The sequence below is a fragment of the Vigna umbellata genome, chromosome 1 (assembly GCF_029865625.1).
Source record: "Vigna umbellata cultivar VRB3 chromosome 1, Vumbellata_1.0, whole genome shotgun sequence".
NCBI classification, from domain to species: Eukaryota; Viridiplantae; Streptophyta; class Magnoliopsida; order Fabales; family Fabaceae; genus Vigna; species Vigna umbellata.
In genome coordinates, this window is record NC_142165.1 from 44,013,161 (window position 1) to 44,040,435 (window position 27,275).

The following is a 27,275-nucleotide window of genomic DNA, read 5'->3' on the forward strand; positions in this document are numbered from 1 at the left end:
AAAAGCGTTATTTCTTTAAAACTTCTATTTTTAAAATCCTTCTGTTTTCTCTCTAGAAATTCTAACTTCTTACTCATTTATTTGAAGATTAAAGACCGTTTGAGGGACTCTTGAGACGAGATCTTCATTCCTAGTCGATTGATTTGAACTAAAGAGTAAGTTGATTTCTATATTTTTTTAAAAAAATGTTTTTGCATGTAGGTGTTTTCTAACTCTTTTGGGGCCTGAGTCTTCTTTAAGACTCTATTGATTAGTAATACTGAGGGTATACTATGATCATTTTTTATGAATTGTAGGAGCAAATAGAGATCTTGGAGTCATAGGCGGAATTCTCGAGTTCTTAGCGTCAACTAGGTAAGGGAATCTAGTTTTCTTTGATTTTAATTGATAGACAAGTTTTATTTGATGTTTGTATGATTGTTTGGTGGTTGATTTGTGAAAATAAATTAATTTGTGAGATTTAGTATGTGAAGTTGCTTTTAAAGTTTGGTATGTAAGTTGAATTTCATGAATCCTTGTGTGTAGATGAAATTTTGATATTGTATTTCATTTTTAATGAATTTGGGAATGTTAGATTGACTATGTTATTTTGGTAGATTGTAGAACCTTGGTCTGATCATATGTTAGAAGAATGATTCGTTTTTGGGAACAAATGAGAGTTTTAAAAGGTGAAATTCTATAGAAGTGGTTATTAGAGTGAGTTTGAAGTTTGTGGATTGTTTTTAGGTAATTTAAGACTTGGTAGGCTTTTGATTTTGTAGAAATTTGGTTTGTGTAGAGTGAAAACTGTCATGTGCATTTTTGGGTAGTTAGATTGAGCTAATGAACTGAATTCTGGTTCAAATGGGTGATATTTGTATTCAATCAAAGATATAAATATGTTTCTTAAGGAGTGGACTTTAATCCTAACTCAACCCCATAAAACCGGCTTGTAAGGTGAGCTTTGCATCCACTTATATATTATAAATTAGCCTTATCTATAGTCGATGTAGAACTTCCAACACCCCCTGCTCACGTGAAGTATATCCATCTCGAGCGTGAGACTAAATATTAATGGGTGGTCCAATAACGACCCGATAACGGGTGGAACAACATGCCCACAAACAACAAATATCGATAGGATATACTCTAACCTGACTCTGGTACCATGTTAAGAAGTGGACTTTAAGCTTAACTCAAATTTTACAAAACTGAGTTGTAAGTTGAGGTTTGCACCCACTTATATGTTATAAATTGGCCTTATCTCTAGTCGATGGAACTAATAAATTGTAGTCGATTATAAATGTTTACTAATCAATTGTAGTGTTAAGAATACCAATTCGACCTTTTGAATAGGTCTTGAGTCCATTTAGATCAAATTTTAGAGTTGTTGTCATATGGTATAGCACTAAAAAGCCTTGTAGGGTGCTGAGTGTTATCAAACCCGAGAGCTCCTGAGTTTGAGGATGTTGAGCGCTAGGAAGTCAGAGAGCTCACTGACTCGTAAGCCCTGAGCGGTGGACTTTGGCGCTAAGCGCCTCTTCGTCACTACAATTGGTCGTTTGGTGCCAGAATCTAGTGTTTGGCACTAACATTCTTTTAGTTGTGTTAATTTATTTGAAAGCTTCTAATGCAGGTATTGTTTGAATTGGTTTAAAGTGGATATATTTTGATAACTATTAATGCTTTTGGAATGGTATAAACATGTGTGTGAATCAAAGATATGTTTTGTGAGAATAATCTGTAGAAGAGATTCTATATTCAAGAAATTTGTGGTGAGTGCTTGATAGTGAGATTTCAGAGAGAAGATATCCTAACATTCTATCAACGATTCAACTTATGTGGAGATGAATGAGGTGGTGGAGAGAATGACATGAGGTCTAGTCTAGCCTTTTAGGTCCTAAGAGTGGAAGATTAAGCTCATGTGTACTTGGTCCAGTTACCCTATTTATAACTCTGCAAAGTATAAATATTACCATGGGTGCATATTTTCAGTGAAGTCTACGTCAGCATCGTATCTGGATAATTGAGTTTAGAGGTCATTTATTGTATGTCAGCACCCTATTTATAACTCTGCAGAGTTTATAGATTTTTGTGAATTGTTGATTTAAGTTTGATATATTAAGTTATAATATGATAATTTCTTTGTATCAGCTTGCTTGGTTTTATGTTCTTTGTATGTTTTGTTTAAATCTTTGGTAATGATCCTTATTTGGTGTGAGTAAAGGATGCTATAGGTGATAACCTGCCTTTGATCGAGTCAGGATACAGTCGAGTGATACACGAAGTTTAGTGTGTGTGTGCGTGTGTATATATATATATATATATATATATATATATATATATATATATTTGTTTTATAGAATTTTGTGAATTGTTGATTTAAGTTTGATATATTAAGTTATGATATGATAATTTCTTTGTACACTAGGTTACCTTGCTTGCTTGGTTTTCTATTCTCTTTGTGTTTTGTTATATCTTTGGCAATGATCACCATTTGGTGTGAGCAGAAGATGTTATAGGTGATATTTTACCTTTGATGGAGTCAGAGGATACAGTCGAGTGATACGCGAAGTAGCTAGAGTTCAATCTCAACGAGCTGTTCAGCAACAGAAAAGGGGTGAAAGACCTCAAGCTTCGGGTTGAGTTTATGCAATGACGGGTATAAACACACTTTGTGTTATATTTGGTAGAAGTTTTTGTGTGTTATTTGATTTTGGAGCGGCACACTCGTTTGTGTCAGAAAATTGTGTTAAAGATTTGGGTTTGCATGTGGTGGAGTTGAGGTATGATTCTTTTGTATCTACCTTAGCTTCGGGTTTGGTGAAGACATCTACAGTATGTGTTAGATGTTCGATGATGCTATAGGGTCATATCTTCAAAGTCAATATGATATGTCTATCCCTGCAAGGGTTAAATGTAATCTTAGGGATGAATTGATTATCTGCCAATCATGTTTCTATTGATTGCAACCAAAAGATGTTGAGTTGGTGTCTTCACGTCAGATTGTTAAGGAGGTTAAAGACGGGTCTTTATGCTTTGTAATCTTAACTCATCTGGAGGTGGAGGAAGGTGAAAAGAATAAAAAGATCCCTTTTGTGTAGGATTTTTCATATGTTTTTTTTATGAAGTGTCTGGTTTGCCTCCTAAGAGAGGTGGACTTTTCAATTGATTTGGTGTCGGGAGCAAGACTAGTATCAATTGATCCTTACCGTATGGCTTGAGTTGAGCTAACTGAGTTAAAGAAGTAGATATATGAGTTGTTGAAGAAATTGTTTATTCGTCCCAGTGTGTCGCCTTGAGGAGTATTGATTTTGTTGGTGAAGAAAAATGACGGTAGTTCAAGACTATGTGTAGACTACAGGTAGTTAAATAAGTTGACCATGAAAAGTAAATATTCGTGAATAGATGATCTAATGGATCAGCTGCATAAGGCAGTGGTATTTTCTAAGATCAACTTTAGATTGGGGTATCATCAGATATTGGTCAAATTTGAAGATGTGTAGAAAATCTCCTTTAGGTCTTGGTAGGGGCATTATAAGTATGTGGTTATGCCATTTGGTGTGACTAACGCTCCTGTCTTGTTCATGGATTATACAAATAGGATCTTTAGGACCTTTCTAGATAAGTTTGTGGTGGTCTTCATAGACGACATTCTTATTTACTCCAAATCATATGAAGAGCATGAGGAGCATCGGAGGATAATTCTTAGCATCTTGAGGAAAAAAAAGTTGTATGCTAAGTTGTCTAAATGTGAATTCTGGATGAAAGAAGTGCAGTTCTTAGGCTATGTTATATCAGCCCAAGGAATTCTCTAGATCCAACAAAAGTGAATGCATTGATAGAGTGAGAGCGTCCAAAGTCTATGACCGAGGTAAGGAGTTTCATGGATTTTGATGGTTATTATAAAAGGTTCATTGAAGGATTTTCAAGATAGTAGCGCCTTTAACATAGTTAACCAGTAAAGATAAGCCTTTTTGCATGGACAAATAGATGTGAGGAAAGTTTCCAAGGGTTAAAGAAAAGGTTTACTAGTGTCCCAATGTTAGTGATTCCTGACACAAGTATATCTTTTGGGGTCTTTTGTGATGCATCATATCAGGGTTTTGATTGCATGCTTATGCAATAAAAGAAAGTGGTGGTATACACTTCAAGGCAATTAAAGGTTCATGAGAAGAATTACCCCACTCATGATATAGAGTTAGCAACAATGACGTTCGCCTTGAAGACATAGAGATACTACTTGTATGGTGCTCAATTTCAGGTACCGGTTTGATCAAAAGGATTTAAACATGAGGCAGAGGCGATGGTTAAAAATTTTAAAAGATTATGATTTAGAGCTTTTATACCATCCGGGAAAAGCTAATGTGGTTGTAGATGCTTTAAGAACAAAGCAATGCATATATGATGGTCAAACAACTTGAGCTGGTGGAGAAGTTTAGAAGAGTGAAATTGCAGGTGGTTATGGGAAAAAGATGTCATTAGATATAGTCACATGACAATATCTAGTGATTTCTTGAGTTTGGTTAAAGATAAACTATTGTTAGATCCTGGTTTACACAAGATTATGAAGTTGATTGGATTTGAGTCGGCTAAAGATTTTGTCATGAGTATTGATGGGGTTTTGAAGTTTAAAAACAAAGTTCGTATTCCTAATGATGTCGAATTGAATAGGTTGGTTTTAAAAGAAAGGCACATAAGTCGTCTGAGTATTCATTCTGGTATGAACAAGATGTATCAAGATCTAAAGGATTCTTTTTGGTGGTCGGACATGAAGCATGATGTGGCTCAGTTTGAAGCATCTTGTTTAACGTGTCAGGGGGCAAAGGTTGAACATCAAATACTTGAAAGGATGTTACAACAATTGAAGGTGCCATAGTGTAAATGAGATAACATAGCTATGGTTTGTTACCCATCTGCCATGATCAGTGGGTGGTCATGATGCAGTTTGGGTGATAGTGGATCGTTTAACAAAGAGTGCACATTTTCTAGCAGTTAATCTATAGATGTCAATGGTCAAATTGGCACAACTATACATTAAGGAAATAATAAGATTGCATGACGTACCTTTAAGTAATGTGTCAGACAAAGATCCTAGATTTAATTCTAGATTTTGACAAATGTTGCAGCAGTCTTTGGATAGTATATTGAGCATGAGTTCTGTCCATCATCCTTAGATTGATGGACAATAAGAAAGAACGATTCAATCACTTGAAGATTTGTTGAGAGCTTGTATACTAGATCATATGGGTGGATGGAATGAGGTGTTACCTTTAGTGAAGTTTACCTATAATAATAGTTATCATGTTAACATCAGGATGACTCCATATGAGGCACTGTATGGTAGAAGGTGTAAAACCCCTTTATGTTGGTCAGGCCAAAATTGTTGAAGCAAACTACAAATAAGGTGAGGAAGATACAAGAGAGGATGAAGGCATCTCAGAATCGACAAAAGTCTTATGCGGATGAGAGGAGGAAACCTTTGGAGTTTGTGTGGGGGAGCATGTTGAGGATAACTCCAACCACTGGTGTGGGAAGGGCTATTCACTCAAGGAAATTATCTTCTAAGTTCATTGGTCCATATCTGATTTTGAGAAGAATTAGACTAGTAGCTTATGAAATAGCTTTGCCTCCTTATTTAACTAATCTTCATCCAAGTTTCCATGTCTATCAGTTGAGAAAGTACATGCCTAGTTCATCTCATGTATTGGATGTTGAGAATTTGCAAGTTAAGGAAGATCTTTCGTTAGAGGTGTTGCCTGTTAGTGTTGTAGATCACCAAACAACATCGCTTAAAGGAAAATCCATCAGTTTAGTCAAGGTAGTCTGGGACGGGAGAACATGTGACTCTACTTGGTAGTTAGAGGAGGATATGAGGAAGTTATATCCACATTTATTTTTTGGTAAGTTCAATTTTCGAGGTCGAATATTTTTGTTGTTGGGAAGAGTTAAGACCCTAAATGTTTTGAGGTTGAGTATTAAATGCAGTATAAGAAAATCGAGTAATGGATGCAGTATAGTATTTTAAATAATGATACTCCATTATTTTAATTCAAAAAATATCTAAAGTATAAATATAATTTTTAATAAGGAGTCTCATTATCTAAAAAGCTTTATCTCTCTAAAACTCCTTTCTTTAAAATTCTTCTGCCTTCTATCTAGAAATTATAGTTTCCTACTCATCTATCTGAAGATCAGAGACTACCTAAGGGATCTTTGAGGAGAGATCTTCATTCCTAGTCGATTGGTTTCAACTAAAAAGTAAGTTGATTTTTACCTATTTTCTTGAAATTTGGTGTCTTTGCATGTAGGTGTTTTCTCCACTCTTTTGGGGTATGAGTCTTCTCTAAGACTCTTTATTGATCATTGGTACTGAGGGTATACTTTGTTCAAATTGTTATGTAGGAGCAAATAGAGATCTTGGAGTCGTAGGTGGAATTCTAGAGTTCTTGGAAATGTTTGAGCATCAACCAGGTAAGAGAAACTGGATTTATTTGATTTTAATTGATAGACGAGTTTTATTTGATGTTTGTAAGATTGTTTAGTGGTTGTATTGTGAAAATAATTGATTCATGACATTTAGTATGTGAAGTTACTATTTGGAGTTTGCTATATGAGTTGAACTTCATGAATCCTTGTGTGTAGATGAAATTTTGATATTGTATTTGATTTTTAATGAATTTGGGAATGTTAGATTGACTATGTTGTTTTGAAAGATGGTTGTAAAACCTTGGTCTTATCATAGATTAGAAGAATGATGCATTTTTTACTTAAAATGGCGGTTTTAACAGGTAAAATTCTATAAGAGTGGTTATTAGAGAAGTTTGAAGTTTGTTGACTGTTTTTAGGTGATTTAAGATTTGGTGGGCTTAATTCTGTAGAAATCTGGTTTGTATAGAGTGAAAATTGTCATGTGCAATTTGGGTAGTTAGACTGAGCAATTGAATAGAAATCACTTTTTTAGAGTTCTCTAACTTCTCTCTAGGAGTTCTTTTTCTTTGTTAATCTTTTTGAAGATTAGGAAACGCCTTTGTGATCCTTAATGCAAGGTCTACCAACCTATCAGATCAATTTGTCCAAAAGAGTAAGTTAGTTTCAACTCTTTTTCTTAAGTTCTCACTCTTTATGTGTACTTTGCTTCCTATGCATGTGTCATCTAAGTGTTTCCCTAGGTTCTCTATTGATCAATGGTTCTAATGACATACCCTGATCATGTTTTCATTGTTTGTAGGTGTTATTTGGTCTCTTTGAGCAAAGAGAGCAGGGTAAAGTTCTCTAGAGCTGATTTGAGTTTTTAACAGGTAAGGAAAGTTAAATACCTCTTTTCTATTATGTTAATGCTTTAATAATCTGAATTCATATGTTAGAGTTTGATTAAAGATATTTAACTTGTGGAGATTTTGTTGTGTGTTGGTGCAATTGCTTGGGCTTCACCTATATGTGTGATATTTGATATTGGGAGATGATTGTGATCAATGCTTATTGTATATTGTCTGTTTTGATCACTAGAGTTGTTGTAATTGAGGTTGCAATTGGTTAAGAACTGTTGTTTAATCTTAAGGTAATGGAAGGTGAAAATTTTGGCTAGTATTGGGATTAATTTGGGGTTTTAATAGGTGATCTTCTTGAGGAGTGGTTTTATAGAGAAACCTGGTGTTTGAGATTGATTTTTAGGTCACTTAAGACTTTTGTAGCTTTTTAGTTCAACAAAACCTTATGTGAATTGTATAAAACTTGGTATATAAGCTTTCAGAGTTTTTGGTTTGTCAACATGACAGTGTAGGGATCAGTTTTAGGCAAGAAATAAGGGTTTTAATAGGTTAAATCTTGGACGAAGGGTCTTGTGAGCAAAGTGGTTGTTTAGTGTTTACTATAAGGCCATTTAGGACTTAGTTGGCTAGTTAATGCATTGGAAAACATGGTTTAAATCATTTGAATTCTGATACATGAGTTATGAGTTGTAGGTTGATCGGTTGAACTTTGATTCCTGACCAAATCACCAAAGTGCTATATAATTTAAGTTATAAACCTACTTTTGGATCAATTTTAGTGTCTAGGATGTCATTTTGATCATTTGAATGGATATTGAAGGCAACCAAAGCTAGTTTTGAGTTATCTTGCATCTGGTATGGTTTTGAGCAGTCCTGTGTGACGCTCGGTGTTGTCAAACCCGAGAGCCTTTGGGCTCTAGGACGCTGAGCACCACTTTTGGCATCTGAAAGCGTTGTCAAACCCAGGAGCAATTGCTCTCGTTGGGGCTGAGCACCAGGAAAGTTGTGCTGAGCGTCACTTTTCTAGTAGTGCTAGGGTTGAGCGTTAGAATAGTTATGTTGAGCTTCACTTTTCCAGTAGTGTTGGGGCTAAGCGCCAGGGTAGTTGCATTGAACGCCACTTTAATGGGTTATGTTCTTTTGATTCTTTTCTTTTATTCTTATGAATAGGAGGTATGTTTGATAGTGTAATATTTGTTTAGTGATAAATATTGCATGTTATGATGGTTTGTGCATGAGGTTATGTATTATATATATATATATATATATATATATATATATATATATATATATGTTGAATATAGTCAAAAACTATATTTGAATTAATCTCCCTTATGTTAAATACACATAGGGTTCTCTATTTATAATAGAAGAAATATGGACTAAGCCCAAAATACAAATGAGAAATAATAACAAACCAACTAAAAGATAAAAGATATAATATATCTAACACTCCCCCTCAAGCTGGAGCATACAAATTGTATGAACTAAGCTTGGAATAGATGAACTCAGTGTTGAACTAGATGATTTGTCTTCAAGAGTGTGAGGCAAACATAGATGGACTAACAGCAGCTTGTGAAACTTCAACTTCAAAAGTGGATGAAGGAGAGCGGTGGACAATGACAAACTACAACGACTGATTCCCAATCATTGATGGATGAGTGACGGGATCAACGGTAGTAGCTGAAAGTTAAGAGCTACAAAACTGCAGGGACTACACTAAATCCTCATCAATGATGGCTGGGTGACGGGATCAACAGTAGTAACTGAAATCTACAAAACTGCAGGGACTACACCCATATATATGTGACTTGCAGTGTCTTGGAAACGTACTCCCCCTTAGTGTGAAGGGCGAAAATGTGGAATATCACAGTTGCTGGACCACTAAAACAAAATAAAATATTAAGCTACAATGCTGAAATAAAGGCATCAAAGATCCAAAGACATGTTCGAGGTCCAAAATTCTTTGCTGGACAACTCCCAAGTGGTGATACTTAGCAGTGTATCACAAGAAGATCAGACTAAACTCTAGCCCAAGAAGAACTGACGCAGTTGCGTCTGTTTGAGACGGTAGCGACTGCAGCGGCGGTTGATAGCTATAAAACAATAGGGACTAAATTGCCATCACTGACTGATGGGGCCTGTAGTGGCTGGAAGCAACAAAACTACAGGGACTGCCATCACTAACTGACGAGGTGATGGGGCCTACAGTGGTTGGAAGCATACGGTGCCTGGACAGCGGCAAACGGCGCGGGACAGCGGCAAAACGGCGCGGGGCAGCGGCAAACGGCGCGGGGCAGCGGCAAACGGCGCGGGGCAGCGGCAAACGACGCCGGACAGCGGCAAACGGCGCTGGACAGCGACAAAACGGTGCCGGACAGCGGCCAACGGCGCAGACAGCGGCAAACAATGGCTGGACAGCGACAAACAATGGTTGTACAGCGGCAAACAGTGCCTGTACAGCGGAAAACGGTGCCTGGACAATCACGGAGACGAAGAGAGACGAAGATGGCAACAATGGCTGCTCTGGAAGGTCTGAACAGAGAGAGGGAGGTCCGACGAGAGCTATGGAGGTGTCGCGGTGAAACTCCGACACCAGGAAGGCGGCACGTGCAGAACACGCGCCCGAGATCTGACGAGAAGAAGGCGGCGCGTGGAGGCGTGTTGAGCGGGGTTTGTGCTTGTCTCCGGCGGGGTTGGCCGTCGCTCGAGGAGACGCTTCAGATCTGCTGGTCACCGGTCGAAACTGTGACGGCGACCGGCGGCCGGCGACGGACTGGCCGGAAAGAAGCGCTGCGTGGCGGCGCGTGACTGAGAATTGGCTCTCGAAACCGGCGTGGTTGGCCGTCGCTCGAAGAGACGGTCCAGATCCGCAGGTCACCCTTCGAAACTGTGTCGGTGGCCGGCGGTGGCGGCGGCGGCAGCGGCGGAAAGTGGCGGCGACAACGATAGCAGCGACGACAGAGGAAAGTGGCGATGATCGGCGACTGGCTGCATTGAGAAGAAGAGAAAATGGATTGCCGACTGAAATTTTAGGGGTTGCCGGCGGCCATGGCGGCCGGCCGCCGGCAGACAGCAGAGACCCTGGAAGAAGATCAGAGAACCTGCTCTGATACCATGTTGAATATAGTTAAAAGTTGTATTTGGATTAATCTCCCTTATGTTAAATACACATAGGGTTCTCTATTTATAATAGAAGAAATATGGGTTAAGCTCAAAATACAAATAAGAAATAATAACAAACCAACTAAAAGATAAAAGATATAATATATCTAACAATATATATATATATATATATATATATATATATATATATATATATATATATATGATGGTATTCAAATCAAATGGAAAGTGTGCATTAAGTATGATGCGAGAAAGATTTCATGGAAAATTTTTTATGGTTATTATTTTGTATTATGTATTGAAGTAGGAGTTTTGGACTTGAGGGATGGTTATGGGACTTCCAATAATTCCCAAGATGTATGATTATGTAGTAGAGAGTAACTGAAAATCCTAATATATGGATTTGATTATGTGTTATATATAAAAGAGATTATGTATTTTAGAAGGTTCTATAAATATGTTTTTAAATTTTATTGATATATTTATTGTTTTGATAACTATAACGATAAATTATATATTTTCTTTTTATATGTTTTATAAAAAACATATGATATTTTGTTTAACAAATTACATACGTTACAAAATAAACGGAGCATATTAGATTAATCTTTAACATGAGATGCTTAGTATCAACCTAGTCTTAAGTCTTTTTTGGTTCAATGCACTTATAATTTTGGATTTTTAAAATCTAAAAGTTCATTTAAAATATAAAAATACAAATTTAAGTTTGAGATACATGTATTTAAATAGACTTAATGTAATATAGTTTTGAATGATTATGGATTAAATTTCATAATTTAGATTTCTTTTCACAACATTAAAGGTGAATCTGATGAGGGAGAATACGTGGTATAAATGCTAGCATAGATTTGAATTTTGATGACCTTTGAATAAGTTGTATCATCCATTCCCTGAGTAAAAGAAAATGGGAATAGTTTCTGATACAATGATATAAATAAACAGCCGAAGTTGTATGTTTGATGCAGTGGTGTGGATGGCTTATTCCCGTTGGTGTTGGTTCCCACTGTACGTTGCAGCCTCAATAGCTCTTGGAATCATCGCCATATCCTCTGCAATTCGTTCCTCTGAATCCAAGAACTCAAGCCAAGAAGCCACACCCATACACCATGATATCTCTCTCAATGCTTCCAACGCTCTCCGAAGAGCAGGCTTCCTTCTAATGGCAGACCTTCTCCACCACTCTCCTTCCTTCTTCAAACCGCCCCAAAACTCAACCATCTTCGCCATCAGAGACTCCGCCATCAGAAACACCTCACACCCTCTCTGGTTCCTCAAAACCCTCCTCCTCTATCACACCACCACCGCCTCCTCCTCCAACCCCTTCTCCTTCCACGACCTCCTCAACATGTCCCAAGGAACCTGCCTCACCACCCTCCTCCGCCACAAAAACATTTCCCTCACCAAGGTTGACCCTGCAAGAAACTCCGTCGAGATCAACAACGTCTTGATATCAAACCCTAACATCTTCCTCGGAGACCAACTAGCCGTGCATGGCGTTCTTGCACCCTTCTCCCCCTTGCACCCGCAAGACCTTCTTCAACGGGGTTTGGATTTCTTCATTCGACCCCCCACTTGTTCTTCCAACGACTCCCTTTCCAAGAACGGGGTTCGCTGGAACCGCGTTGTTCACTTGCTCCGTGCAAAAGGGTACGCTTCGTTCTCCGTTGCACTGCGTTCGGTTCTTGAAGGAATAAAGAAAGATCATTCAGGTAGTTTGGGTTTTGCTACCATCTTTGCTCCTCCTGATTTCATGTTGATTGGCTCCAACCCTTCGACTTTGCTTCATAGAGCTGTGAGGCTTCATATTCTTCCCGAGAGGTTTCGTTACGAAGAACTCGCTTCTCTGCCGGTTAGGACTCTCTTGAAGACGCTCGTGCCTGATGAGCTTCTTGAGATTGATGGGATTCTGGATTTCGCGCCCGGCATGTTCGTTAATGGTGTTGAGATTGTGGCACCTGACATGATCACTTCCGAGAACTTCGTGGTTCATGGGATTTCTAAAGCTTTTGAAATGACTGAATACTCATTCTCTGATGATGACGATGATATAAGCGACAGCTCTTTGTCTAAGGATAAAACTCAAAACATTTTTACAGCTGAAAAGTCAGCTAAAAAGGTGAACGAATATTTTGAAGATAGTGGATCAAAAACCTCGCGCTATTACATACGGGGATCCAAGCTAAATGTATAGTCACATCACTGTCTTTATTTCACTTTTATGTGAGTTTTGGTATAATTGTAAGTTTCTTATTTCTTTTCTTTGACCAGTTGGATGATGCAGAAAAAGATATTGAAGAGTTGAACAGTGATGAAGGCGTATTTTCTGAAGAGGGATAGGCATGAGGATGCATGATTGTACCAACAGAGGGTTGAAATTCGGAGTTCGACCACTCGTAATTCTCTGTTCAACAAATTTCCTTCTTATTCGGTGAATTCATACCCTTGTAGAAAAAACATTGTCTATGTTTGTTAATTTGTTCTCAATCAATTGAACAAGTAAACGTTTATGTTTCATGTTATCATTCCACCTTGTCAATTTTTAAAAATCGAATGTTAATTTCAAGTTTAAAATAATTAAGCTCAAAGATGTTTGATATATGGGTGAAACTTTTTCATAAGAAACCATAGTTCATTATTTTCTTGAGAAATTATTAAATTATTTTTGGATGATAAAATATTGTCACAATTAGATAAACTTTTCAAAAATTAAAGAGTATCGAGTCATTTTTATTGAAATATTTAATTTATTATCTTATCAAACGATTTAGTAAACATAATATCATATGTTTTGATAATTTCTTTTTAAAATTTTGATATTTTAATAATTTTTTTAATAGTTTTTTTACAACAAATGATGTGTTATTATGTATTGGTTCGTATATTTGGAACAATCAATCACAAACTATCGTCTTAACAAAAGTTGTCAAAAAATTTATTAAAAAATATTTTCTTTTTTTTTCAAATAAAAAAAATGACATTTTCGTCGTTTATTTAACGTAGACAAATAGATAAATTATGTAACAAAGGGAATTACATAAAATAAAAAGGGTATTTTTGTAAACTGATGGAAAAAATTGCAGCTGTAAATAAACCCTCTTTGCCTCACTTCTCTTCACTCTATTCGATCTTTCGACTCGGGGCTAGGGTTTTAGCCGCAGCTTCTTACAAGGTGTCTTGCTCTGTTCTTAATCCTTATATTGATGCGTATTCTACCGGATTGTGTTTCCTGGAGCTTATGATTTTTTTTGTCCGTGTTTTTCTCTCTCTTCAATTCATCAATGTTCTATAGATTAGTTTGTAGTCTAAATCATTTTCTTATTCCTTTGATTATCCGTTGAAGTTGTTGGTTGTAAAGGATAAGATGTTTTTGAAAGAAGTTTCTTTTTTTTTTTACTTTTGTATGTTTTCATAAGCTACTGATTACTGATTTGATTTTTTGGATTTGTGTGATTTTTATATTCAAATCCGTGGATCCAGATCTGCTTAAAGTTGTATTTTCGGCTTAAGAATGTTTATCATACTAATGAGTAGATATGCAGGCTTTTATTTTTAAAGCATTATAGTGACCTGGGTAAATATTTAGATGACTGCATGTTAGTTGTGTAGTTGTCTTGGATCTAATGTGCCGGTATGCTCTCTATTTTTGCCATTGTCGTCCCCTTTCATTGTTCGTACTTAACTTTAACCCCTCGACCTTAGTTTGCCATTGCACATTTCGAAGATTTGCAGCCACTATTATAGTCTGTGAGTTCAAAGCTTGTGCTAAATCGCATGTCATCCTTTTTTTAATTAAAATCCTTTTACATTTCACGTCTTGAGGATTTTGTTCAGGATGATGAACATTATCTAATTAGCCCAGTTACTGTTTGTTTTCATTGATTAGGGCTTAAATCACTTTTTGATTTGTTTCCTTTGAGGAACCACATTTTGTGGTGAAAACTTGTTCCCTTTTGATGATGTTTTTCAGTTGCTGTGCTTATGGACGGTCTTGTGCTGATTAGTTATGCCGTCAGCACAAAACATAAACCTAAGCTACATCTAACATTGCCGCCGTGAATGTCATTTGGTGTTTTGCAATTCGTATGGAATAGCATTTACGCATTGTGGCAAATATTATAACAGTGTAATTCTTTCTTGTATCTCAAGCAAAACAGAAAATCCAGCCCGTTTTTAGTATTTTTGAATTAACAGTATTTTTTGTTTCTGAGTATCATTACTATTATTTCTTAGCAAAGAAAAACTAAGAAGACATGGCTATGCTATCAAGTAGCGACATCTTACAACTTTATTTGTGTAGGAACTAAGAAATTACATCGCGGGCAGAGGAAGCGGTGATCAATATGTCTAAAAACCCGAAAGTTTTCTTTGATATTCTAATTGGAAAGATGAAAGCTGGGCGAGTAGTGATGGAGTTGTTTGCCGATACAACCCCAAAAACAGCTGAAAACTTCAGGGCTCTCTGCACTGGGGAAAAGGGGATTGGACAATCTGGGAAACCTTTGCACTATAAGGGGTCAACATTTCATCGTATTATACCAGAATTTATGTGTCAGGGAGGTGATTTTACGAGAGGGAATGGGACAGGAGGAGAGTCAATCTACGGTTCCAAATTTCAAGATGAGAATTTCAAGTTGAAGCACACTGCCCCTGGTATTCTATCTATGGCTAATGCTGGACCCCATACAAACGGTTCTCAGTTCTTCATATGTACTACAAAGACCCCGTGGCTTGATGGAAAGCATGTCGTGTTTGGAAAAGTTGTTGATGGATACAGCGTGGTGAAGGAGATGGAGAAGGTGGGTTCGGGAAGTGGCAAGACATCGGAAACCGTAGTAATAGAAGATTGTGGCCAGATAGAAGAGAAATGATTCATATGTTTCACCTTTCTCTTAACTAATGTTCAGTTTTGCCCGGTCTCATCAATCCTAAAATGTTGAACCTTTAAAACTTCTTAGTAAAATTGTCTTTTTACTCCTATAGGCAGGGGTGCCATTGATACTTTTGAATGTCTGTTCCAGCTACCTTTTGTTTCTTAACCATTGTTTTTGGTTCACCCGAGACTTTATTTCTTATTCATTATAAGACTAGAATAAAATGTTTATTTGCCCATCGGATGAATGGAGACTACAATTAACTGATAGATGTATAAACCAAATATAATTTTTTTATAATATTAAATTGAATTATGTTGGATTTATAATTAGTTTCTCAAATTTAATTTTTTTATTCTCATAAGTTAATAAAATGTAATTTTAAACTTATTTTATTCTTTCAAGTTTAATATATTAGATACGAGGTAATATTTTTTAAATTTTATGGGATTTAAATTACTTTGCCTAAACTTTAAAGAAAAAAAATCAGAATTATTTAAAATATAAGTGTTAAAAATTTAACTAAATTAATTAAATATAAGTTTTGATGATATTATTTGTTACAGAGAATCTAAATTTTGATATTGTATAAATTAAAAATAGGTTTCGATAATATTATTTCATTTGGTAAGGAAAGTTAAAGCGTTGAACTATACTATTTGTTTTTTAATACAGGTTTAATTAATATACAAAAAATTCAAGTTAGTCATAAAGGTTGATTTCATCTAAAGCATAAAAATAACTTATAGCGTAAAAACATAAATGTCAGTAATAATAAATAAAAGGAATAAAGTATATTTATGTCCATTTAATGATTAGAATTAATAATAATTGAGTAATACATAACCTAAAAGTATATTTAAAATTTTATAGAAAATATTATTAAAAGAAGTTAAAATAGATAACTTTTGTCCAAATTCTTTTAGTAGAGAAAAGAAAATGATGAAAAAGAAGAATTAAAAGATTGTATTGTTCCAAATTCTAAATTCCATTCTGAAAGCTTTTACTATTACTTTCCAAAAATGCCATTATGAAATGTTTCAAACTTGTGTCCCGGAACAAGTATCATGAAATGTATTTCCAATTACTAAAAAAAATGTTATCCTTAATGAAATTGCTCACTGTGAGGTGTTCTGAAGTAATCAATTTAAAATATTTAAAAGCCAATTCCAAATAATATCCAAAATCCTTATTGTAAAAGATTTTCTAAAATACTTCTAGAACGTATAATCCAAAAACTTTATATAATACATTTCGAAAAAATTCTCTAGAATATAAGAATTTAAAAGTTATTTTTGTCATTATAGTACGATAGGGAGGTTTTAGTTCATTGAAATACTTTAAACCTGGAAACAGAGGTGTGAGTGAATTATCCATGTGATGTGAAGACAATAGAATGAGAAAGTGAACACTGCACAAGTGCTTAGGCACTCTGGGATACATAAGATATCACGCAGGTCATTGCAAATTCAAAACAACAATTTGATGCACAACAGTACCAATCAATGGTTACAATGTCAAGGCTGTAGTACTTGTAATAAAAGAATGACAGCATCTTCGGAAGTCACCATTAACACAAACTTTTCTATGGATATATAGTTGCCCGTATACGTACTTTACACAGGAATGCTGAAATAGGTTTGTCCAGGCACATGATTTCTACAATTCACGAGTCATTGATGATGTATAAGGATACGCATATCCAGCTCATAGACTGTCTTCATAATATGGAACAAGAACAGACAACCTTCTTGGGCGAATCATCAACCTTCTTTTCTGTTAAGGAAAAAGAGAAATGCAACAATCAAACTGATATGCTTATTCAACTTTAAAATCAAAGCTAAAGAATAATTGGTTAAAAAAAAAAACACAATCTTCGAAGCTGGGTCTAACCTAGATATCTCCTTTGGCAATTATTACTATGTCGTATTACCATCTACCAGAAAAAAAAAAAAAATTACAGCTCGAGAGCCCACCTTGTATTTGAATCCCAATCTCTTGGGATCTAAAAGAAATAACTGACGTGACTAATCTCAGAAATACAAGACAACTAAATAGCCACCACACACGAACAAGTAAAATAACAAGATCTATTTTCATAATTATGATTTGTATATCCGCCATCTTATAATATCAAGCTTCACAAAACAATAAAACAATTGTTCATTATTTCACAATATAAGCAGTTCTGTCTCTTCAGAATAACGGAGATTTCAAGAAAAGTATATTCATCTTTCTAAACCTTACTGATCTTTATAACCTTTTTATGATAATACTAATACGTTATTTTTAATATTCTAAATGTTATATCTTATGTTGACCTTTTTAAATGATCAAAAAATAAATTTTATTAAAAAAAATCATAATACCAGTGTCCTAATAGCTGTAAGAAAATATGCTCAATCATTCAAGCATATTTTGTACAGGAGTTAGGGAAAACATGCTTGAAAACATGTCCAAACAGAGGAGTGTTCGTGCAGTTAGCTTCCCCATATGAATTAATTCAGTAATGGTAAGCTACATTGATGAATGCATGCAGTAATAGTAAGCTACATTATGGATGCAATACAGTAATTGTAAGTTATGTTTATTGATGCAATGCCATAATGGTACGTGTGGAAATAAAAGCATTTAATGTTCATTATTTTTTCAGGAAATAAAAGCATTTAATGTAAGTTATGCTTGGCATAATTTAATGTACATTAAGAAGTTGTGATGTTTTAGTTGTTCTATTCAGAATAGCAATAGTTATTTATTATCTTAGTAAGTCAATCTGCAAGTCCTGATTGGGGGTTTTGCTTCCACATCAAGTTGTTCAGCAAGTTCGATTGGGCTCTCGCAGCTGTCAGAATTTTCCGGTGACTGTCAGCTTTTCTGAGAATGTCACCTTTTCAGTGACTTGCAGGCAATTTTCCAGTTACTGTCTGATAAGTCTCTAATAATTTTCTGACTACTTTTCCAGTAACCTTCCTGACAACTTTCATGTGATTTTGTTTAGGGGTTTATTGCTCCAAGTCTTCTTTGAATAAATATGAAAAATTAAACTACTTGTGTTTGGTATATTCAAGTACGATTCCACTTCCATTTGGGCAAAGAGCCTCACATTTTTCCCGTCTTTTTGGATACTCGATTCCTGAATCACAGATCATATGACTCCCTAAACATATTCTCTCCTTGTCCTAGAAATAAAATAATTGCAACTACAGTGACACTCTTGTAACCACCAGATGATATAGGAAATATTAAAATTTCTTTCAAAACTTTATGAAAAATGTTTTTCATGCCACAGAACCTTGTTTCCACACAAAAATTTACAAAAGACCTATCCTGTACGGTCATATTTCATAATGATTGTTGTCTTTTTCAGAACAAAGGTTCAGAGAGGACAATTGTCACTAGAAAAAGGAATAGGCCATTTCAGAGTCTATATTGTTGAAATGGAGAGAATTTTCCCTTCTCATTCTCGATTAGGACACCCGTTTTTTAGACCATCAAGGATATGTTTCAATGATTGCTTTTAGAGTTAAACGTTGAAAGCTGTTAATGATGTGAGTGAAATTGTAAGCATAAGCGCATACCATTTCCATTAAGTAACAACAAAAGTACATCTCCTTTCTATTTTATCTAAAAGCAATGTGTGCAAAGTGATGTTTTAAATCAGTCTCCTATTCCAAATGTGTGGGGGCTTAATGTGTTTTATTCAGACATTAGTTTAGTAAAATCGTGTCAAGGTTTCTAGGCTGTCTAACTTCATCATATTGTCTAGTAGAAGATGTGTCTCCCAATATATTTGGCGGCAAGTATAAGTAAAACATCTTAGAAAATGAACTTTAAGTTTAATTCAATCTCAAAAAATAAACTTGTAAAGTAGAGTTTGCACCCGAGTTATGTATTATAATTTGCTCATATCTCTAATTGATGTGAGATCTCCAACACAACCCCACATGCCGAAGAATGAACATCTTGAAACATGAGATTAGAATTAGTGGATGGTCCAATAGGAGCCCAATAGAGGTGACACAATAATCCAATGAATTTCCTTAGGTTAGACTTTAAATGGCTTTGATAACCACTGTAGGACACTTGTTAAACTACCCACAAATATCTAATCCCATGTTCAAGATGTTCATTCCTTGGCGTGAGGGTGTGTATTGGAGATCCTACATCAACTAAAGATATAGATAAATGTCAAAACTTCAACTTACAAGCAAATTTTGTGAGGCTAAGTTAAGTTTAAAGTCTACTTCCTAATAATGTTGAAAAAATCATCTTAACTAGAGATAAGTCCAAATTATAAGGCCAAATTATAATATATATATATATATATATATATAAGTAGATGGAAATATCACCTTACATTAGTTTTTTCGGATTAAGTTAGACTTAAGGTTCACTTTCTTAACATGGTATCACAATCATTCATAACCTATTCTAGTCAAGTTTATTGGGTCTCACGTCACCTTCTATCAGTTCCCCCAATCCCACGCTTGAGATGTCTAGTCCATAGTGTGAAGAGGTGTGTTAAGGGATCCACATTGACTAGAGATAAGACCAAATTATAGTATATAAGATGATGCAAACCTCATTTTCCTAACTCAAATTTATAAGGTTGAGTTAGTCGTGAGGTTCATTTTCTTAACAAGTCTTTTGGCTTCTACTAAGACTAATATCGTCTAGAACAATTGCCTAAGTGACATTTCAGCTCAGAAGCAGGAAGCAAGGTTCATGTGTCTTCTCCACTTGTTTAGTTACATTTTGTGGAAGTTAGTTGTGGGAGTTATGTACTATGTATAGGAAGCCATAGTGATAGTTAAAGCTAACTTAGAGTTGTTGTTCAAATGTTTTCATTGTGTTAAGTGATTTGAGCTAGAGTTCATTATAAGAGAGAAGCTTTAAGTTGTAATCTCTATGATATTGAATTCTGTCATGGACGTAAATTGAACTTTGTTAACACTTTAGTTGAACCACGTTACTTTTGAACGTTGATTCCAATCATGTTTCGTCCTTTGTTTATCATCTAAGGGTTTGTTTGCAACCTCTTTTCTGTTAGAGTTTTGAGCTTGTGTTTGATAGCCGGTCTTGCAATAAGTTTGTCCGTTTATTTCCATATCTTATAATCTTTATTGATGACTTGAGTTACTTGGACTTTTCTTCTTAAACACAAGTCTCAAGTTCTATTTTCCAATTTCTCCACAACTAAAATCAGTTTGGTTTTTCCATAGACTTTGGTGTGATAATGGAAAATAATATTAATGATGTCATTACATCATTTTGTCAAAAGAGAGTATAACTCATGAATCTGTGTTAAAATTTCTCAACAAAATGAAACTACTGAATGAAAAAACGGGCATCTCTTTGTTCAAAATAGGGTACTATTGCTCCAAAAACTGTTTCAAAAATTGTTTGGGGAGAAGGTGATCTCACGACAACAGATTTCATTAACAGATTATACTCTATAATCTTGGAATTCAAGAGCGCTATGTAAATTCCCGTTTTCTATCCTAATTTACCCACTACTAATAATCTTACACCAAAGGTCTACCACAAGTACCTCTTTTGTTCACATTCATAGTCAAGGTATTGGAAGACATGTAGAGTCTTATAATATGTGTTTGTTGTCTACTCCTCTAGTCATAGGGGATGTAAATGTTAACATCCTACTTCAAATTTCTTTTGTCTCAAAATAAAACCTTCTTGAAGATCAAGGTTTTTTCAAACAACCTTATCTCGAGGACAATTTGCAAGATAAGGAAACTCATTTAAGGCTCTTGTCCTTCCTAGCCTCGAGTTTACAATTTTGGTGCCAAAGTCAAAACAAACAACTCTTCTACCCCATCAACTGAAAATGATCCTAAAGTTGATAAAATATATGAAAAACAAACTGAATATGAAAGAAGACTGAAGGTCACTCCTAGTTTAACAAATTAAGAGCCCAAAACAACTACTTCACATTAGGTAACAAATTCCAACCTTCCTATTTTACAAAAAAATAAAATAAATAATCATTCACACTGTAACAGAAATTTAATTAGTAGAAGACGATCTTTATCTTCCATTTCCCCGCAGAAAGGAACCAAAAAATGCACTGAGAAACCACTCTATCCTGTCTCAAATTATGTCTCATTTCATAATTTATCTCCCACCCATAAAACATTTATTGCAAACTCAAACTCACTCAATTCTTACTAATGTTTTTGAGGAAATAGCAGAAAAATAATGGAAGTCGGCAACGGATATAGAGATGGAGGCATCAGAGACAAAAAAGGAATGGAATTGGTTTCTTTGCCGGAAGGAAAGCAGTCAGTTGGATTGACTAAGAGATATAAAGAAAGACTGGTTGTTAAGGATTTCACTCAAACCAATGGGATTGATTACTTGACCTTTGCTAAGATGAATGCAGTTCAAATCATACTACCTCCTGCTACAAATTATGGTTTCTTATATGGGAAGCTCAAGGAAGAAATCTATATAAAGGTTCCCCTAGAATGTGAAGTTCCTACCAATTTTGTATGATATAAACAATCTCCTCGTACATGGTTTAGGAGATTTACTAAAGCCATGGTAGTCTCTGGGTACAAACAAACCATAGGGATCACACTTTCTTCATGAACACTCATATTCACGGGGAGTGATTGTCTTGTTAGTGTATGTAAATGACTTTATTGTTACTGGTAATGATTGGAAGGAACAATAATTATAGTCAACATCTAGCAAAGGAGTTTGAGATAAAAACACTAGAGAAGTGGAAATACTTTTTCGAGATTGAAGTGGCCAGCTCCAAAGGTATATTATCATATCTGAACAAAAATATGTCACCAATTTTCTTAAGGAGACAGGTAGGGCAGCCTGTAAACATATAAGTACTACCATGGATTCGAACTTCAAATTGTGTTATGCAAATGATAGTGTAACGGTTGATAACGAGAGGTATCAACATCAGGTTGGAAAAATTGTATACTTGCCTTATACAAGGCCAAATATTGCATTGTTGTTAGTTTGGTTTGTCAGTTTATACATTGCCCAAGAGAAGTCTACTTACAGAATTTTGCAAAACTTTAACATGATACTATGAAGAGGAATTTTATAAAAAAATAAATCGACATACAATTGTTGAAGCCTATACTGATGCTGACTTTATTGGATCATTAAGTGATAGGAGATCCACTACTGGATAATGCACCTCTTAGAAGAAACTTAGTAACTTGTATAGAAGTAAAAAAAAAAAACATAATGTTGTAGCTTGATCTTAGTGTTAAATCCAAATTTTGAGCTATGACATGAGGTGCTTTTGAATTGCTTTGGCTGAAAATTATCTTAGAAGACTTTAAAATTAAATCGGATGGACCTGTGTAGCTACTCTAATGTGATAACAAGTGCGAAATCAGCATAGCTCATAATTCTATTCAGCATGATGGACCAAAACAAATTGACATGACAGACAATTTATTAAAGAAAAGTTGGGGAGCAGTTTGATTTGTATTTCATATGTACCTTCACAAGGTCGACTGCATATATTCTCACTATCCAATTGTGCGGTCCAAATTTTGTAAGAATAATATGCAGAATGGAAAACATCTATTCTCCAAAATATGTTTTGATTCTTATACTTCCATATTGATTCATTTGGCTCTCAAACTTCAAAAAAATGTGGATTTAGTCCTTCCTTTCTAAGAATCCATCATGTTTTTTTAAGTTAGGAGACATTAAATTCACATTTTTTGAGTTTGAAGACTAAATTCATCATCATGAAAGTACAAATATAACACTGGACTGAAAGTATTAAGACTAAAAAAACATTTTTTTTCCAAACAAATATAACACTGAATGACTTTACATCCCCTCTCTCATATGCTTATCATACGTAAGTAAGTTTTAATATTTGGACCTAACTGAACAGGGGAGAATCAAATTCTCACCGCTAAATAAGCATTTTTAGCATCAATTGTACAACTTGCGTCTAGGCAATTTGTGTAGACGAAATGTAATGCATAACACACAATAAGTTTATGTTAAATTGTTGTCAAAGTCTCTGATCCATATTTTACATTTGAAACGAATATATGCCAAACTACCTATTGGTCTAGTCTACAAATGTGCCAATTTGAACGCGAGAATCTTTCTACATTAAATGGTGCGAGCTAATCGGACCTAAAACCAGTGCTCAATACATGAAAGAAAAAGTTAAATATGTCTATGAAAATATCAAAAGCTGATCATCTATAAGCCTATAGCCATTGGTGTTTAGTTTCCAAAATAATTATACAGCTTATTTAGCTACGCAAAGCAATTAAATCCTATAATTTAGTATCAAAATTATCGAAAATGCCTGTAATGAAGAACCAGTTATATATATATATATATATTGCATATTTTTATTCATTCAGGATTATTTTAATTAAATAAACTCCAAATCAAAATGCATATAAGTTGACCAATAGATAGAAATTTTTAGGCTATTATTACTATTTTTAATCTTTGAGGACATAAAATGTGATCACTTTATGCTTACAATTTTTGCTAACTTTCTTAGTTATTGTTTTATCTTAAGTTTATGACTAAATATGTTGTATAAAATTAAAAATATATAACTCTCGCATATTTGATCAGTGTCGTTACTGTTGATCCAACAAACCATTAAGAAGTGCTTTCTTTAACCAGTTCAATCATCAAAATAATTTTCAAATCTTAACTCTAATGGGAAAAAGTGGCCAACCTAATTAAGCAACAAACGTCCCTTAGTTCTTACTCATTTATTTCAGTTACATGAGAATGAGATGTTCCAAGTCAGAATATCGTCATGCAGATCTAGCTGCAAACTCGTGGAAGTTGGTTCTGATTGAGATCTACTTAATTTTCATACCAAGTAAAGAATCGCAAGCAACAACTTAAAGTAAACTAACCACAAAATATTTATATTCTTTATAGCAAGAAGTCCACGGAACTTACCAGCTTTAGTTTTAGCTAGAGATGGCTGTACAACAACATGCATTATTATAACACTCCCAGCAATTTCACCAAAAGGTACTTTACATTGACCAACAGTCTTGTTGTTTTCCAAGATTTTACCAGAATTAATCAATTTCACTTCATTAGCTGACTTTGGCACAACCGTTTTACCTACACAGAGGAAGAGCAACAGAGAAAGAAAAGAAAAGAGAGAACACGTGTCATAACCTAACTTCATTAAGTTGTAGAAAAAGGGCCCAAACCCAAATGCATAATCATAAGAAGTTGACTGAATAGTTGGAGACATAACATAATAACATTCACCACAAGGCTGTCATATATAAAAGTCCATACCTCAGTTAGAATGTTAATGATTAATCACCTAGTTTTAGTCAGGAAACGTCACCAAACTTCCTTTTAAATTGAAAAAGTGAAGAGCCCAAATTTTTCTTGCAAAGAGTTTTAATTACAACTTTCTAATGTAATACTTCTGAACTTAATGTTGTGATCGGTATTTTACAAAAAACATTGTAATTGAGTCGATGACATTAAATGATATCAAACAAACTGGAAAGCTAAATAAGATATAAAATGAGCTAAAGACTAAATTCATGTTGGCCATCTTTAGTTCATCTAAGCATCTCCCAATCATTTTATATTTTCACAATAAGGGTGATACAGAAACAAGGTGAAAAGCTCTTAATGCATTTGCTCTCAAAAGCCAGAAGGAGTCAAAGACCTATATGCAACTTGTTGGAATATAAGGGTTCTTGTAAGAGATTTAATATGTTAGGAATCAGGTTGGGTTGGAATTTTACTACTTCCAAAACTCTTATGTTTTAATCCTTAAAGTCCTTCATTATCAATATAAATAAATAGGAGTGTCAGAATTTTGTATCATAACATTTTCATCATGTGATATAAACTATTTCTCCCTTCAACACCTTTTTCAAATATTTTCAACATTGAATCACACCAATGTCATCCTTCATGACCAATTCCATCACAGTTTCAATTGCTAAATCTGAGTTCCAATATATCAAGAGCTCAATTTGTTTGGTCCTACTCTCCCAAATGAACTTTGTCCAGTGTCTACAAACTTCTGTTAATTGAGCAGCAACTACAACAACCACAATCTAGTTTTACCTCCTACTTATGCTTCCATAGTGTTTTCCAATCAACATTAGTGGTTCTGTTCACTTTTCTGGCGTGTTTTTCCTCTCTGTCACTAATGCAATATCTAGTTCACCATCATGGCCTCCTTTCAACAGACTAATGGCACCATTCTAATCAGATGGTTTTCATTAGAAATTGTGCAAAACCTCTGAACCGCACACCCACACATACTAGCTATATGCAGTGCCCTAAGTCTCATGTCCCACTGGATGACAGTGCATCCCATCCATATTCACAGCTGACCAGTTCAGATTTCCTTGCCTCAACTTTTATGGCAGTTGCTAGCCTTGGGCACTGGTTTTAGCCACTCCTTAAACAGGTAGCCATGCTGTGCCAAGACTTCCAAGTTTACCTTCATTCAATTCAATTCAAGTCTTCTGGCCTGATTCATCCATGAGTTATAGATCCAATATGTATTTGGACCTGGTTATTACATCATGGAAAACCATACTCCGGTCTTTCTTCAGGTTTGGTCCTCTCGATTTGATACATGTTCTTTTGCAAGAATAAACTTATTTCATATTTCAACATAACTAACAACTTCCAGAGGTACAATTGATTTCAGAAGTACAAGAGATTTCTTGATAAAATTTTGTGTAAAACCATTCACCAATATTGACATGTGAATTGGTAACCAAATCCTTAATTTCTATTAATATGTGATTGAGGAAGGTAGAAAATGGGTATGCTTCATCATAGTGGTCATAATAGAATAACCATAGCAGTTCAGTAATATTTTACTCCATTTAGAAAAACCAAGTGCTGCATGCTTGTATGAAAAAATTTGGTGAAAATATTTTGTCCTCATTCTTCAGACCTCACCCCAATAAGCTCACTTTCAAATTCATGAAACTAGCACAGATATGACAACAGAAAAAGTAAGCAATTCTGCAACTTTAATTATAATAATAACAATAACCATCAGTTATGAACCTATGACTGTGACAGTCCAATCTATGGTCTTTTATACACAGGTTACGAAACTTTACTTGGGAAATATAATTCAAATTTTACTTGACACACCCAATCACAGTCTTCCAAATATCAGTACACACAGTTCTCAATGAAAGCTACAAATTCTGGACTAAGATAAAGTAAATTAAATAAGACTTTTCCCAGAACGCCAAAAATCAAACAATCCACAGCCATAAATGATCCTTTGAAACTTCAACGATCAGTCACATATGTTCACACTCGGATGGAAACCCGGAATTTCGAACACCCAAAGATGCATGCATAGATTGAACTCTCTAAACCGGACTATCCGATTAAAATTTAAAGTTCCCAAAGACTGATTAACAAATTAACAATCAAAACTAAAGGAATGAGTAAACAAAAGTAAAAATTACGATGAACAACAATTGAAATTGATTAGGAGGCAAGTGAAGAGAGAGAGAGAGAGACCTCTGGGCCAATCGGAGACAATCCTCTGCTTAAGCATATCGACGGTGGCGGCGGATGAATACCTAAAGGGTCCGATGTCGGAGCCATCGTACAACCTAAACTTGATGTCAACCAAATCCTCTTCCGGCATTTGAATTGACTTGTTCTATATGTCTTCTCAACCCTTACCCTTACCCTAACCCTTCCTTCCTCGATTCCTAAAATTCCAATGAAGATTGATTCTATTCGATTCCGTTATCACACTAAATCGAATCTTCAGAGATCTGTAATTGAATTATCTACAGCGATGAAAGAGAAATTGAGCACTACCTTCACAGTTTGATCAGAGTGAAAACCATTCCGCCTTTTGACTTTATTCGCTACCTTTGCTGTGCAGTCACCTTTTTCTTCAGCTGCTTCTGTTGGTGAGCACTGAACGAACTCAACAACAATAAGGCCAAAATTAAATACCAAAATAAATATAAAAAAATTAAATTGCTGA

The 27,275-nt window shown here is 35.0% G+C and overlaps 3 protein-coding genes across 5 annotated transcripts; 2 read left to right on the top strand and 1 right to left on the bottom strand.

The window, feature by feature from the left end:
- The first annotated feature begins 85 nt into the window (after positions 1–85).
- On the top strand, positions 86–12,911 carry LOC124836307 (fasciclin-like arabinogalactan protein 21). 2 transcript variants are annotated; one of them, XM_088103296.1, is made up of 6 exons: positions 86–155; positions 297–354; positions 6,385–7,063; positions 7,211–7,280; positions 11,363–12,582; positions 12,666–12,911. In XM_088103296.1, the coding sequence occupies exons 5-6, from the start codon at positions 11,371–11,373 to the stop codon at positions 12,732–12,734; spliced, it is 1,281 nt and encodes a 426-aa protein (XP_087959422.1). In that variant the 5' UTR covers positions 86–155; positions 297–354; positions 6,385–7,063; positions 7,211–7,280; positions 11,363–11,370; the 3' UTR covers positions 12,735–12,911. The 2 variants fall into 2 exon arrangements, with proteins under 2 accessions (XP_087959422.1, XP_047167404.2); XM_047311448.2 differs by lacking the exons at positions 86–155; positions 297–354 and having other exon boundaries at positions 2,479–7,063.
- A 537-nt stretch (positions 12,912–13,448) lies between these two features.
- On the top strand, positions 13,449–15,450 carry ROC2 (rotamase cyclophilin 2). The gene is made up of 2 exons (XM_047311431.2): positions 13,449–13,566; positions 14,695–15,450. The coding sequence occupies exon 2, from the start codon at positions 14,738–14,740 to the stop codon at positions 15,263–15,265; it is 528 nt and encodes a 175-aa protein (XP_047167387.1). The 5' UTR covers positions 13,449–13,566; positions 14,695–14,737; the 3' UTR covers positions 15,266–15,450.
- Positions 15,451–16,665: 1,215 nt separating this feature from the next.
- LOC124836296 (membrane-anchored ubiquitin-fold protein 3) lies at positions 16,666–27,263 on the bottom strand. 2 transcript variants are annotated; one of them, XM_047311434.2, is made up of 4 exons: positions 27,104–27,263; positions 26,795–26,991; positions 24,215–24,385; positions 16,666–17,044 (listed from the first exon to the last, which is right to left on the bottom strand). In XM_047311434.2, the coding sequence occupies exons 2-4, from the start codon at positions 26,922–26,924 to the stop codon at positions 16,989–16,991; spliced, it is 357 nt and encodes a 118-aa protein (XP_047167390.1). In that variant the 5' UTR covers positions 26,925–26,991; positions 27,104–27,263; the 3' UTR covers positions 16,666–16,988. The 2 variants fall into 2 exon arrangements, with proteins under 2 accessions (XP_047167390.1, XP_087959423.1); XM_088103297.1 differs by having other exon boundaries at positions 26,795–27,015; positions 27,104–27,246.
- Positions 27,264–27,275: the final 12 nt, after the last annotated feature.

What these genes read in the sequence shown, in the direction of transcription:
- LOC124836296 (XM_047311434.2), bottom strand. Translation starts at nt 26,924, where the DNA reads ATGCCGGAAGAGGATTTGGTTGACATCAAGTTTAGGTTGTACGATGGC. An exon ending in TGTCTCCGATTGGCCCAGAG is followed by an intron (nt 24,386 to 26,794) that starts GTCTCTCTCTCT and finishes TCCTCTGTGTAG; the next exon opens with GTAAAACGGTTGTGCCAAAG. An exon ending in TCTAGCTAAAACTAAAGCTG is followed by an intron (nt 17,045 to 24,214) that starts GTAAGTTCCGTG and finishes TTTCCTTAACAG; the next exon opens with AAAAGAAGGTTGATGATTCG.
- ROC2 (XM_047311431.2), top strand. Translation starts at nt 14,738, where the DNA reads ATGTCTAAAAACCCGAAAGTTTTCTTTGATATTCTAATTGGAAAGATG.
- LOC124836307 (XM_088103296.1), top strand. Translation starts at nt 11,371, where the DNA reads ATGGCTTATTCCCGTTGGTGTTGGTTCCCACTGTACGTTGCAGCCTCA. An exon ending in TACGGGGATCCAAGCTAAAT is followed by an intron (nt 12,583 to 12,665) that starts GTATAGTCACAT and finishes TTCTTTGACCAG; the next exon opens with TTGGATGATGCAGAAAAAGA.